Source organism: Lemur catta, chromosome 1 (genome assembly GCF_020740605.2).
Source record: "Lemur catta isolate mLemCat1 chromosome 1, mLemCat1.pri, whole genome shotgun sequence".
NCBI lineage: Eukaryota > Metazoa > Chordata > Mammalia > Primates > Lemuridae > Lemur > Lemur catta.
Window position 1 is genome coordinate 241,150,740 of NC_059128.1, and position 15,055 is coordinate 241,165,794.

Genomic DNA, 15,055 nt, shown 5'->3' on the forward strand with positions numbered 1-15,055 from the left:
CTCCTCAAGACTTCTTTAGTGAATTGTGAAAGAATTGGCTGTGGGTTCTACATTTTTGTCAAAGTGTGTCACAGACTTAATGATATGAGAAACAACGGTAATCTTGAATGCTCTATGGAATTCTCACCTCATTTGAGTAAGAATCCATTAACTACTACAAAAACCACAAAGTCCATTAACCCTAATGGTAATAAACAATAGGTTTTACCTAATTCTTAACCCTGAGCAAAATATATTGAGGAAGACTTTCTGGGAGGACCAGGGAAATGAAAGAGGAAAACAGGTATGACTCAACATGAGTTGAATAAAAACTCCACAAAAGGTATCAGTTTCGTGGCCTAGATGCTTGCATTTGCTTAGTCACTTTGGGAAAGTGTCACATCCTCCTCACTTAAAGATGGCTCCAGCAGCCTGAAGCGTTCATGTAGGGCTTGAAATGACTGGACCAGGTTATACATCCTTACACGCAGCCTCCTCGGCGTGACCATTAGAGACAGTGACTTCACTCTCCCTGTGTACGACGACAGTGACTTCAACACTTCAGAAGCTTTATTTTGGAAGATTTTCGTTCTAAGAGTGTAGAGAATAAAAATTTGCAATCCCTGCAGATAGAATAAAAGTTTAACATTAGGTAAGTGCTGAGATACAGTATCAAGGGAGAGATTTTATTTCACCCTGACACCCATCCTTCCTATTGCACACAGCACCTCCCCAGTTTGTGTTTGCCAGTCTGCAGCTGCCATGCACTTTTTAATCTAAGACAGTGAGGCAAAGTGCTTCCAATATACAAAGCCCTATGTGTGACAGTACAGTAGTAGATTTAGAAGACCTGAATTCAGATCCCAGCTTGCCACTTGCAAGCTGGCTGTATAATTTTGCTCAAGTCCTAATCTCTATAATCTTTAATTTCCTGAAAGAGGCATATTAACTATGGAATACCTAATTCTTCTTCTAGTGCTATCATTCTGTGATTCCACATTTCTTGGATTTTTTGTAACATAACTGGAAATTTGGTGCACTAAAGGACAAAAAATGTTTTAAAGCCCTCTATTGACTGTTTTTGTGTACTTTAACTATGAAGACCAGATGTGCGTGAAGAATTGAGCCATAAAGGCTGAGTAATATTTTCTTTATGCTTTAAATAAAAACTGCCATTTATTGAAATCATATTGGTACCAGACACTTGCTTTTCATTTAATTCTCATTTCATCTTTATCATTTAATCCTCACATCAACACTATACAATAAGCTTTACCAATTCACATGTTACAGATAAGGAAACTAAAGTTCAGATAAATTAACTAACTTGCCCAAGATTACTCAACCAATAATCAGTAGAGTTAGAATTGAACTCTTAAATCTTTGATTCCAAAACTCTTCCTTTATCCAATATAGAATGCTGCTTATTGCTTGTAACTGTAATAGAAAGATATTGTAAAGTGTATCACAGCTTCTAAAATACCTCTGTTAATTCTTCATTAATATCCTTTGTGGAAATAATAGATTAAATATTTTATGTAGCTAAGTTGATAATATTATACCAATGTCAATTTCTTAATTTTGACAATGTACTATGAGTTATACAAGATATTATCATTGGGGACAGCTAGACAAAGAATATGTGGGAATGGTATTATTTAAAATTTTTTTTTTTTTTTTTTTATTTCAGCTCTTCATGGGGGTACAAAAGCTCAGGCTATATACATTGTCCGTGTCCCGCCCATCCCCCCGAGTCAGAGCCCCAGGCGTGTCCACTCTCCAGAGAGTGCGCCTGGCACTCACCATGCAGCCACACCTCCATCCCCTCCCCCCCCCCCACCTCCCCGAGTCAGCACCCTCAAGCACGACCACTCCCCAGACGTGCGCAACGCACTCATCATGTAGACATACATCCATCCATTCACCCCACCCCCCCGTCTCAGTCTGATATCCAATTGGTATCCTTCTCCGATGTGCATTTAGGTGATGATCAGGGAAACCAGTTTTCTGGTGAGTACGTGTGATGCCTGTCCTTCCATTCTTTGGATACTTCACTTAATATAATGGGTTCCAGCTCTCTCCAGGAGAACCAAAGAGATGTCCTATCATCGTTATTTCTTACAGTTGAGTAATACTCCATGGTATACATATACCACAGTTTACTAATCCATTCGTGGATTGATGGGCACTTGGGTTGTTTCCACATCTTTGTGATTGTGAATTGTGCTGCTATAAACATTCAGGTACAGGTGTCTTTGTTATGGAATGACTTTTGTTCTTCTGGGTATATGCCCAACAATGGGATTGCTGGATCAAATGGTAGGTCTACTTGAATCTGTTTAAAGTATCTCCATATTGCTTTCCACAGGGGTTGCACTAGTTTGCATTCCCACCATCAGTGTATGAGTGTTCCTGTCTCTCTGTATCCACGCCAACATGTGTTGTTTTGGGATTTTTTGATAAAGGCCATTCTCACTGGAGTTAAGTGATATCTCATTGTGGTTTTGATTTGCATTTCCCTGATGATTAGGGATGTTGAGCATTTTTTCATATGTTTTTTAGCCATTCTTATATCTTCTTTTGAAAAATTTCTATTCATGTCATTTGCCCACTTTTTGATAGGATTGCTTGATTTTTTCTTGCTGATTTTCCTGAGTTCTAAATAGATTCTTGTTATCAGTCTTTTATCTGATGTGTAATATGCGAAAATGTTTTCCCATTCTATAGGCTGTCTGTTTATTTTCGTGACTGTTTCTTTGGCTGTGCAGAAGCTTTTTAATTTAATCAGGTCCCATTCATTTATTTTTGTTGTTGCTGTGATTGCCTTAGGGGTTTTCTTCATAACTTCTTTGCCTAGACCAATGTCTGTAAGAGTCTTTCCTACATTTTCTTCTAGAATTCTAATCGTTTCCCTTTTAAGGTTTAAATCTGCTATCCACCGTGATTTGATTTTTGTGCGAGGTGAAATCTGTGGGTCCTGTTTCAGTCTTCTACATGTGGCTATCCAGTTTTCCCAGCACCATTTATTGAATAGGGATTCTTGTCCCCAGAGTATGTTTTTGTCTATTTTGTCAAAGATTAGATGGCTATATGAGGATGGTTTTATATTTGGGTTTTCTGTTCTGTTCCACTGGTCTGTGTCCCTGCCCTTGTGCCAATACCAGGCAGTTTTAAGAACCACAGCTTTGTAGTATAGTTTGAAGTCTGGCAAATCAATACCTCCCATTTTGTTTTTATTGCTTAAAATTGCTTTTGCTATACGGGGTCTTCTCTGATTCCATACAAAGTGTATAATTATTTAAACTATTTCAAAATAAAAAGCTATTTAAAAATATCCATGATGTTTCCCAGATTGGCATCTACAGAATCATATCCTATGAATGCTCTTATAGGAGACTTCTGGTGCTATGGTAAGATAGCCCAAAGACTCTGATAATGTGACTAATAAAATCAATACATACGGGTAAGAGACAGAGTAATTCTCTGGCTAAAAGCAGAAAGAGTAACGTGATGGTTACCCAGTAGATGGTATCAAACTCATCAGAAGAAAGGCCCTATGACATAGGGAATGTGCTTGAGAACATAGGTTTCAGGACAGAAGTGGTCACTAGCCATCCTGATTGTTCAAGGGAGAGAAATTTATTAGGGTGCATGAGAAATCTGGTCTCTAGAAAAGCATCATTTTCTGTGGGGTATATTATTTTATGTGAGTTTTCCAGAATTTAAATTCTAAGAAAAAAACAAGATTGGATCAAATTTCTGGTTGTACAATAATTAGGAAAAGACCCTAGACCATGGAGAATTCATAATGATACCATCCTGTGGGACCCTGTGCGTGTGGACTCCCAATATTTCTGTGCTCCCTAAAATCCCAAAGATGTTATTTTAAAAAAAATGTGGATCAAACTGATTACCACTAACATAAAGATAAAATTGTGCCTTTAAGTAATATCTGTAGCAGTTAGTAAATGTTTATTAGAATTATAGCATTCCAAATCTAGAAGGAGCCTTACATGTGAGCTAACATAGTTATTCCTATACTTTAGTGTACATAAAAATCAGCTGGAGTCTAAGTTTAAAGTGGAGATTCCCAGCTCTTACTATGTATTATTAGATTCTGATTGAGTAGGTAAGGAATGAGTTTCAGGAATCAACATTTTCACATACTATGTAAATTCTTTTATATAGGCAATATTCAGATCCATTTTGAGAAACAATGTGTTGATTTTAACACACATACCCCCCATGCATACACACACACACACACACACACACACACAAACACACACACTTTATATTCACATGCCTCATCCAGAGATGCTGTGTGACTTTCCTAAAAAAATCACAGGAATCATTAATGGTGAAGCTAAAAGATAGCCTAAGTTTCCTTTTAGTCCAATGCTCTTGCTGTATAGCCACCCTCAATTTTACCATGTGGTATCAACATTTTGTAACAAACCTCTCTTTTGTAATGTGCCTATCATTTGCACAAAGGGGAGAATACCCTTGACTATGCTTTCTTTCAGACTCTTCCTTAAATCCTGCTCACTCAAGGCATACAAGCCCATGGATCAATTGGCAATCCCAAAGTAAGTTTTCACTATTTATTGCCTTTATAGACAGTTCCCACTGGGTATTGACAACAGGAAAGAACTGCCTTATATCCACTCAAATTTAGTGGTAGGCATGCATCAATTACCTAAGGGAGTCCTAAAAGGCTCTGGAGAGGGCTACCTGGGATAAAGGATGAGGTTCTTAGAGACATTAAACCTGGTGGAAGCAATTCAGACAGCCAAGCAGCTCTTCATACTGTGCTATATAGAGTCTGATCCAGTTCTCTTTCCAATGATTCCATTTTCTATCAAAGACTTCCTTCCTCAATGACATTTGACCATAGCCAGAAACACAACATGACACCATCTTCACACAGTACTTACTACTCTCAGCAATTTAACGGAACAATTATCAAACACTGCAGTTTCTTCATGGAATATTAGAGAACTATATAGGCCATCCTGAATTGAGCAAGGTGTTATCTACTGTGAAAGATATGTCTCTTGCATTCAGAGGACTGATATTCCAGTGGAGGAGACTAGTATGCATAAAAAGTTAATCTTAGAGTACAAAAAGAAAAGGAACAAATAAATTTATAAAATTACTATAATTATATTTATTTGATAATAGATTATATTTATTAATTCATAGTTAAATTAATAAAGCTAGGACAAAGTCATCACTTTAAGGGAATAAAGCCCATCAATAAATAATCTACATGGATTGTACCATGCCAATTTCCTGTGTTTGATAATATGTTACAGTTATATAAGATATGATCATTGGAAAATTTCAGTGAAAGGTATACAGGAACTCTCTATATAATTTTGCAACTTCTTATGGTTCTAAAAATTATTTCTAAATAATTTATTTTTAAAAAGGTTTGGCATAAGAATGGGGAAAAAAATCAAAGAGTAATTTTGACCTCATCTCAGACTATTTTCCACAACATAAAATTTCAGTAAGTCTACAGAATTTCAATGAAAAAAGATTATTGCCAAGAATTAAATGGCAAGTAATTTATAGCTTAGGTGTCACAGTACCTAAAGAAAAATTATCAACAAGGAAAGTCCTCATTAATGTTTACCAACTATATACTAAATAACTACTCAAAAATATTACTATTAATGAAAGATTCATTAAAATAAAGAAGTCAAAATAATAGGACATTCCAATATAAAAGTACTGGCAAAAGCATTGAAACCTTTTAAACACAGAGGTAAGTATAAGAAAATGCAGTTAATACAATTATCAAACATAATCTAAGTATTATAAATATTTCTTGGCCGGGCACGGTGGCTCACGCCTGTAATCCTAGCACTCTGGGAGGCTGAGGCGGGCGGATCGCTCGAGGTCAGGAGTTCGAGACCAGCCTGAGCAAGAGTGAGACCCCGTCTCTACTAAAAATAGAAAGAAATTATCTGGCCAACTAAAATATATATAGGAAAAATTAGCGGGGCATGGTGACGCATGCCTGTAGTCCCAGCTACTCGGGAGGCTGAGGCAGTAGGATTGCTTGAGCCCAGGAGTTTGAGGTTGCTGTGAGCTAGGCTGACGCCATGGCACTCACTCTAGCCAGAGCAACAAAGTGACGCTCTGTCTCAAAAAAAAATAAAATAAAAAATAAATAAATAAATAAATAAATATTTCTTAAAAGAAAATAATGTAGTCAGCATAATTTAACAACTACATGATACATTTTAAATTGTACCACTAAAACCAAGAGGCAAAAAGCAGTTAAATTGTGTTAGTAATATCCCCTTGAAAAGAGATGAATCAGTACATACATCCTATTTTAGTTTGGAGGTTGAAAGTTATATTCTATAAATTGTAGTAATAGTTGATAAACACAGATTATAATAATAGAATTTAATATAAAATGAAAATGTTTCAAATAACTAGAGAAATTGGAACTAATCAATCAAGCACTGATGTGCACATATGGAAGTAAAATTCAACAGAAATCAAGCAGGTGGGAGCGGGGAGGAGGGGATGGGTGGTGTTGCCTCTTAATCCTATCCCAAGCAACCGCTACACCTGGAGAAGAAGAGAATGCCTTACCAATCTGGGAGTTCCCCAGCCCAGGCATAATAGGATTTGGAAAGTGACCTGTAGTAACCTAAGGCAAATTATTATGTCATTCGCTTAAATCTACATCGTGGTTCATCTCCCAGCTGGGCTTTCAGGGTAGGAGCTCACGTACACAAATGCAACCTTGAGAATACGTGTCAATCATTTGGTAACATTCCACACCTCCCAAAAGCTCTTCCCCAGACCAGGCCAATAAAAGGAAACAATCCGAGAATTCCCAGAGAGAGAGTCAGTCAGTCAAATGAGTCAGTGAGTGAGTCAGTGAGGCAGTCTGTCTCACTTCTTGCGGAGACAGACCCATTTCATTTCACAATAAAAAGCTGCTTGTGTGAAATTGCTTCCTGCTTGTGGTCACTCCATTGCACCGCTCTGCTTGTGATTGTTTTTTCCAAGCAAGAAGCCAAAGAACTAGGATAACAGTCTGCCAAGAGGCTGGACTTGACACTTTGGTGTGTCTGGTCATTCTTCAGCCAAGAGCACACCAAGAACTGAGAGCAGACTTCCACCCTGAAAAGACCCAGGCAGGCAGCATGGGTGAGAAACTGTGGAAAATGCTGTCCACTCAAGTCTCAGTCTCAACAGCAGCACACAGTGGGGTGGTGGGGACCTTCTCAGGCTGCATGGGAGTGCCTGGGCTCATCTATTCCTCCCTCCTCAGAGCCTGCAGGTGCACCTGTGGTTCCCCAGTACCTAGGCTCTTGGGAAGGCACCAGGCTCGAGCTGCTCTAGGCTCAGATGCCTGTAGGATTCCATGTCAGCTCCCTTTCTAGAACAACATCTCTGCATTTTCCAAGCAGCTCCCCATGTTAGGCCTGAGACCTGTGTGGTTCAGGGGGCTCTCTTATAGTCAAGATTAGAAAAGCTCATCTCAACAAGTGAAGCCCTGGGGGCTTCTCTCTTACTGTTTCCCCACATTCAGGAGCTTCTCCCATCTCTTAACTTGTTCCCAGCTGAGCAAGTTGCCCTGAACCCTCTCCTTACCCACTTTTTTTTTTTTGGAGACAGAGTCTCGCTCTGTTGCCCAGGCTAGAGTGAGTGCCATGGCGTCAGCCTAGCTCACAGCAACCTCAAACTCCTGGGCTTAAGTGATCCTACTGCCTCAGCCTCCCAAGTAGCTGGGACTACAGGCATGCACCACCATGTCCAGCTAATTTTTTCTATATATATTTTTAGTTGGCCAGATCATTTCTTTCTATTTTTAGTAGAGACGGGGTCTCACTCTTGCTCAGGCTGGTCTCGAACTCCTGACCTCGAGCGATCCACCCACCTCAGCCTCCCAGAGTGCTAGGATTACAGGCGTGAGCCACCACGCCCGGCTCTTACCCACTTTTAGTACTTCCCATTACTCTCTGGTAAATCCTAGTGTTTGCTCCTAAATTATCTGTTTAAAATTTGAGAATCTGCTTACTATTCTGGTTCCTCTCTGTGGAGAAGGCACATACTACCTATGTCTAGTCAGCCATCTTGATCCTTTCTCTTCTTTGTTATATTTTAAAATTTTGGTATTCCCCATAGATAATACATACAACAAAGGTTAAAAACTCAAAATTCTCTGGAGTCAAACATACTTATTTTTATTTTTATCTACCATAATAGTTTATCTTTATCACTATTTTTATGATGATGAAAATCAAAAGGTGACCATAATCCTCAGTCTACATGTTCTGCTTTGTAGAATGACTTCCAAATGAAAAAATATATATATAAAACTTCTTTTCAGATTTTAAAACAAAGTGCAAATGGAATTTTTAAAAAGGTTTATGGTTACCTATAACCCTGAGATAAGACTCAAGGAATAAAAACATTTTCAGTCCTATAAAAGATTATGCCACAGAAACAACTTCAGGAAAATTTGCCACTATCAAATCAACCCTCTTGCAGATAACAGCTATAAATTCTGTATAAAATATTTTTTAAAACCTACCTAAATAGATTGAAGGACAACCAAAAACAGTCTAAAACTGGAAAGGGAGTCTACACTTGGAAAAGGGGACCATCACTCAGTAGGTTTCCTGTTTTGTTTCATTTAGTTTTTAATATCTTTTTGCCTGAAGGCAGACCCTGTTCAGCCACACTCAGGGTGATTAACCCTCGAGCTGAAATATTCAGTCTTGTTAGGTTGAAGAACCAGAGGACAGGGTTTAGGGCAACCACAGCAGCTGGAGAGTAAGGCAAAATATCCAAGAAAGGAAAAGGCAGAGAGGGGGAGCTTCAGAGTCTGTTTATAATCTCTGCCCAAATGTACTATTAACCCCCAAACTATATACGAATAGGGCAGACTCTAAGAAACCCAGCGAAGGCTAAAAGGACTAAACAGAGATGGCATCTGTCCACTAAGGGGAGACAGAGCTTCCAGCTAAGTTAATTGCCTGATAGCCCCCTCTTGGTGAGAATATAACAGAATGCAGAGTTGCTACATTAGTTATAATGTCCAGAAAATAATCAAAATTACTACACGCAATGAATATATGACTCATACTATAGAAAAAAGACAATCAATAGAAATTGACTGAAATTATCCACATATTATATTTAGCAGACAAAGATTTTAAAATGTTATTATAACGTGCTTAAGAATGTGAAGAAAAATATGCTTGTAACCAGTAAAAAGTTTGAAAATCTCAGCAGAATTAAAACCTCTAAAAATAAGATAATTCTTAAACTTAAAATGTATAATATCTGAAATAAAAATCACTGGATAAGCTTTATAGCATATTGGAGATAACTGAAGAAAAAGTAAATTACTTTGAAGATAGATCACTAGAATGATCCAGTCTAATAAATAGCAAGAAGAAAGAACAAGAAAAATGTGCAGAACTCAAGAACATGCAGAGCAATATCAAATGGTCTAACATACATGTAATCAGATTCCAAGAAAGAAAGAAGAAGAGAGAATTGGGGCAGAAAAACTATTTGAAAAACTAATGGTAAAAAAATTTTCAAATTTGGTGAATGGCATAAATTAATAGATTTGACATAAATTAATAGTGTTTCTCTAATCAAAAGACAGAGACTAGAAGAATGGATAACAAGGTATGGTTCATGTATTTGTTGTCTACATGATACATATTTTAAATATAAAGGCAGGGTAGATTGAAAGTAAATGGATGAAAAATACACATCATGCAACCAATATGCATGAGAAGGGTGGATATCAGATAAAGTACATTTTATGACAAAAAGTATTATTGGAGATAAACAGACTTTGTTATCTAAATTATAAAAGCATCAATTCAGCCAGAAGACATAACAATCATAAATGTATATGCATCTAATAGCAGAACCTCAAAATAAGTAAAGCAAAAATTGATAGAATTCAGGAAAAAAATACACAAATTCATAATCATAGGTGGAGATTTTAACACTTCTCATTCAGGAATTGAGAGAACCAGACAAATATATTGGTAAGAATAGAAAATCTGTACAACACTCACAAGCACTTTGACTTTACTTACACTTTTAGAACACTATATCTAAGTACAGAATATATTTTTTTTCCAAGGGTAAATGTTCTGTTCACCAACATATACCAAATGTTAGGCCATAAAACTAGTCTCAATAAATTAAAAAGAATTGAAAGAAAAAATTCAGCCAATTCCACAGGGATTCAAGCAATAACTTACAACATTGTCTAATTATACCAACCATGAACCTGTTGCATGGGAGAAAAGGAAAATAGCTGTTCCCCAAGCCAGCTGTTTGACAAAATCTCTCCTACTCATAGAAGAGGGACTCATGTGGCTCAACCCTATTGCAGTTATTTTCTATGATCTCCATCTCAGGAAAAATCATAGTAGATAAGTCAGAAAGAGCTTTCCTCTCTCTTCCCACAACGTGTATTAAAAATAGAATCTCTCTAGGCATAGTGGCAGGTGCCTGTAATACCAGCTACTCAGGAGGCTGAGGTGGGAGGATTTCTGGAGCCTAGGAGTTCAAATCTAGCCTAGGCAACATAGTGAGACCCTATCTCTCAAAAAAAAAAAAGAAAAGAAAAGAAAAGAAAGAAAGAAAGAAAGAAAGAAAAATAAAAGAAAAAAGAGCTTCCCAAAGGTAACTAAGCAATGACCTTCAGAGAGTTTTTAAAGGAGGAAACTTTGGTGCAGGGTGATATCATCCCCACTGCTATATGGTCTACTACTTTCAGACTAATTCACATCATACCTGAGTAGTGTTGAAAATGCAGAATATGTAGCTGAAGATCACCCTGATGTCATCATCATTAATTAACATAAAGTATGCCAGAATCCAGGTAATTCCAAAAACAACTGCAATAGATAATGTGCTAACAACCTTCTTTAGGGATGAAACCTTTTTTGTGCTAGGTAAGAGAAAGCAAGAAAGAAAATAGGTTCATTAGTTTTTACCTATTATCATTATTACTCTCCTATATAGACTGCATACTGATCTGACCATATACATTGTTTATTTAGCAATATTATACCTCAGGTGGAAAAACAATGCTAGATTTTATGTTACTTTAGTGAAAATCTGATTTAGAAGCTTTATTTTAAAATACATTATCTATGGGGTACAATATATACCATTCAGGTAATGGGTACACCAAATGCCTAGACTTCACTGCTATGCAATATACACATGTAATGGAATATAATTTGTACCCCCTAAATCTATTGAAATTTTAAAAAATACATTGATACCTTTTTAAAAGCTCAGGCAAAAACAGTTCCTTAATACTACTGCAGGCAAATTTCACTAAGAGTCAACTTTTTCATTGGAATGGAATTTTAATTTAGTGAGTATTACTACAGATCAGCCAGTGAGGAATTTCTTTTTATTGACATCTAGGATCTTCCTATGCCTTGGGTGGATATGGGAGAGAAAGATTATTTAGATGCAGAGTGATTATCTTCCCGCTCATGGAAAGTCTATACCCCTGGAATCTGGTCTTGGTCATGTGACTTACTTTGACTGGTGGGATATTAGCAAATGTCACAAGCAGAGACTTGAAAGGCTTGAAACTCTTTAGAGTTTGCCTTCTCTCACTGCTCTTTAGAACCCTGAGAAACCTAGGCTGGCCCAGTGGGGATAAGAGGCTGCATGGAACAGAGATGAACTTTCTCAGCTGAGCAGCTGCTACCAAGACCAACCAACTGCCAACTACCAGACATGAAAGTGAGTCATCCTAGATCATCCATCAGCATTATTCAAGTCAGCTGGTATCAAACAACTACCCAACCAAAACTCAAACTCATGACATTAGGGTGATGTGTTATACAGCTAACTGATACATGGAAGGCCATTTGTTAAACAATTAAATTATAGCACACTTTTCATCATAATTAGGCCAATTTAAGAAGCATGGCCTATCCACCAATATTTCAAAATACAAATTTGGTTGGTGTCTGTGGCTAAAAATGGTACTGTTTTATATAAAGGAAATATAACCTAATTGGCAATTAGGCTAAGAAGCCTTCACCAATTTCTTTCTGCATTGCTGCTAAAACATAGATTTTAACATTTATCAGTGATAGTATTTTCTCCATATTTCCCCTTAATATGAACTATCATTCATATAGAAAAAATGATATTTACATTTGATCTGCAAAGCATATATTTAAGATTAAATTCCCCCTAATGATGGTTTGCACTCATCTGTTCATGCTAAGTGGAACCATTTGTGAGCGTACTATAAGCTCACAGATGTGCCTGCTTATAGTAACTCTACTTAAAATATGAGCAGAGTCTTGTAAAATTAAATCTGAACTCATATCCTCATTAGCACTGTGTTCTAACCAATTTGTGCTATGCAGATGGGGTCAAGAGGGACAGAGTTCACGTGTTTAATAGTTTCTATTCTTTAGTCTGTCCAAGTAAAAGCTCTTGTAATATCAGGTATGACAATGAAGATGCGTTTGGGGGCCAGAAGGGTTATAGAAAGGAGAGAAGCAGTCTAAATAGGAACTGGGAAACCAGAGAGCACATGCCCCATCTACAGGGAATGTGGGCTCAGTGTTGCCAGATGTTCCATTTTTTTCAAGAGAAGATTCAATTTTTAAGTGAAATTTCCAAATTTTGTATGATTTCCACTAATTAAAAAAATGTTAAACCTGCTATATAATTCAAGCAGTACATGTAAAACATAGTCTACAGGTACTGGTTTGTAAAATGAAAATACAGGTACCAGCATCTCCTCACAACCCTCTCATTTCTTTAATTATTCAAATATGATTTCTTGAATATTTGGGGTCAGGGAGAAAATTTTTTTTTTTTAAGTCTTTGGGTTGAGTTTTTAGCTGGGCTCATATAACACAAAATGTGTTATGTAACATAGTATACCCACATTATAGTACAGTCGTCCCTTGGCATCCAAGAGGGATTGGTTCCAGGACCTCTGTGTATACCAAAATCTGATTATGCCCAAGTCCCTTATATAAAATGGCAGAGTATTTGCATATAACCTATGCACATCCTCCCATATACTTTAAATCGTGTCTATATCACTTATCATACCTAATACAATGTAAATAGTTGTTATATTGTATTTTATTGGTATTATTTTATTGTCATAGTTATTTTTTATTATTTTTTATGAATATTTTGATCCTCTGTTGGTTGAATCTACAGATGTAGAGACCAAATATACAGAGGGCCGACTGTACTGATGTTAGAAGATGAAAAGATCTACTTTCTGAGTCAAAGTTTAAGAGAAAATCTCTTCTGCAAAACACATACCCCTACCATTGTCTCAGTTTGAAAATTCTTCTAGGAGCTATAGATGTATTATGGTCCTGTATTATGTGCTGAATGAGTCTTGCCTGGAAGCTTTCCATCCACTGGGAATCTTACCTTGTTAGACTCTGATTATTCTTCCACAGCACTTTGACTGTGATTATAATAAATACAGCAACATTGCCGACGAGGATAATAGTTATAGGTATGAAGAATGACCACAATGATGGACTTCTTATAAAATCATTGCTTTCTGGGATTGCCAGCCAGCAGCTATGGAGAAAAAAGAAATTATTTCAGCAGACCAAGAAAGGTATACATACTGATTCCTTGTACTATTAACATTATTGACATTCACTCCACTGAAAAATCTGCTCAAAATCAATATCCCTTTGCATCTTATACATTTGAGACGACTTTCAAAAATTCAACCCACTAGAAAAGTGAAATGGGTTCGTTCTGCCACATTCTCTATGAGTCAGTATTAGAAAGAAAATGAGATTTTAAGTCAGGCAGTCTGACTTATGCAAGTTATTGTTTTTATTTTATTTTTGAATAAGTGGCGTATCCAGTAGGTTCAAAATGCGAAAGGTACAAATAGTCATAGAGGGACAAGACTCCTTTCTACATCTTATACATTTGAGCCACCCAGTTTCAATGTTTCTTGTGTCTCCCTCCAGATTTAGGCTATGCACACACTAGCAAATGCATATTTTCTCCTTGATTTTTAAACAAATGCTAACATATGATACATCTTCTATACCTCAGTTAACAACATATCTTAGAGATCATTCCTTATCAGAATATAAAAAAGTTCTCATTATTCTTTATAGGTACATATTGTTCCATCATTTTGATATATCATAGCTTTTTTAAACATCATTTTGATATATCATAGCTTTTTTAAACAGTCTCCTGTTGGGGACATTTTAAAATGTTAATGTTTAAAAAGAGTTTGAGAAAGTTATTTAACCTCATTGTGCCTATTTTTTGTTTCTTTCTTTCTAGTGGTGGTAGTTGTGATGGCAGTTTTTTCCCTCATCTGAAGTAAGAATAATAGTAACCACCTCCCGTTGAAAGAATTAATTTATTCATTTAGTAAGTATTTACAGAGTACATACTGTATGCCAGACACTCTTTTAGACACCAAGGTATTAGCAGTGAGCAAAACAGAAATCCCTTCTTTAGTGGGTTTATATTCCAGTGCAGAGAAATAGATAAAACAAACAAAATATATGTCAGATGGTGACAAGTGCTGTGAAGAAAAAGTAAAACAGATAATGGGAGTAGAAATTACTTTGTGTTTGTGTATTTGTATGGGTGGGAGGGGTTCATTTTGTCATAGAAAAAAGCAATATTTGAGCAAAGACCTGAAGTAGATGAGGGGGAAGGGTGTTCAAGGCAGAAGTTACATCAAGTGCAAAGGCCCTGAGGTGTAAGCTTAAGAAATAATAAAGAGCCTAGTGTGGCTGAATCAGAGTGAGCAGATGAGGTTTGTGGAAAGATGCAAATTTTGTAGGAGCTTTGTAGGTGATTTCTTGTACTCTGGGCAAGAGGAAGAGATGTGACATGACCTGTCTTTAGTTTTAAAAGCATTTCTCCAGGTGCAATGAAGAGACAAGGGCATGAGCAAAAGTAGGAAACAGCTATTAGACTACTGCAATAATCCAAGTAGCTTGAACTAGATCAGGAGATGTTAATAAAATAGTCTGATTCCAGATATATTTAAAAGTAAAGCAAA

At 36.7% G+C, this 15,055-nt stretch overlaps 1 protein-coding gene across 2 annotated transcripts in view; it reads right to left on the reverse strand.

The window, feature by feature from the left end:
- Positions 1-356: 356 nt before the first annotated feature.
- The window catches only part of ADGRG7 (adhesion G protein-coupled receptor G7), a 67,000-nt gene continuing 52,301 nt past the window's right edge, over positions 357-15,055 (reverse strand). For both annotated transcript variants that reach the window (XM_045540394.1, XM_045540395.1), the window contains 3 exons: positions 13,432-13,587; positions 10,786-10,942; positions 357-602 (listed from right to left, as the gene is read on the reverse strand). In XM_045540394.1, the coding sequence (XP_045396350.1) occupies positions 357-602; positions 10,786-10,942; positions 13,432-13,587 (559 nt within the window). The remainder of the gene's footprint in view (positions 603-10,785; positions 10,943-13,431; positions 13,588-15,055) is intronic.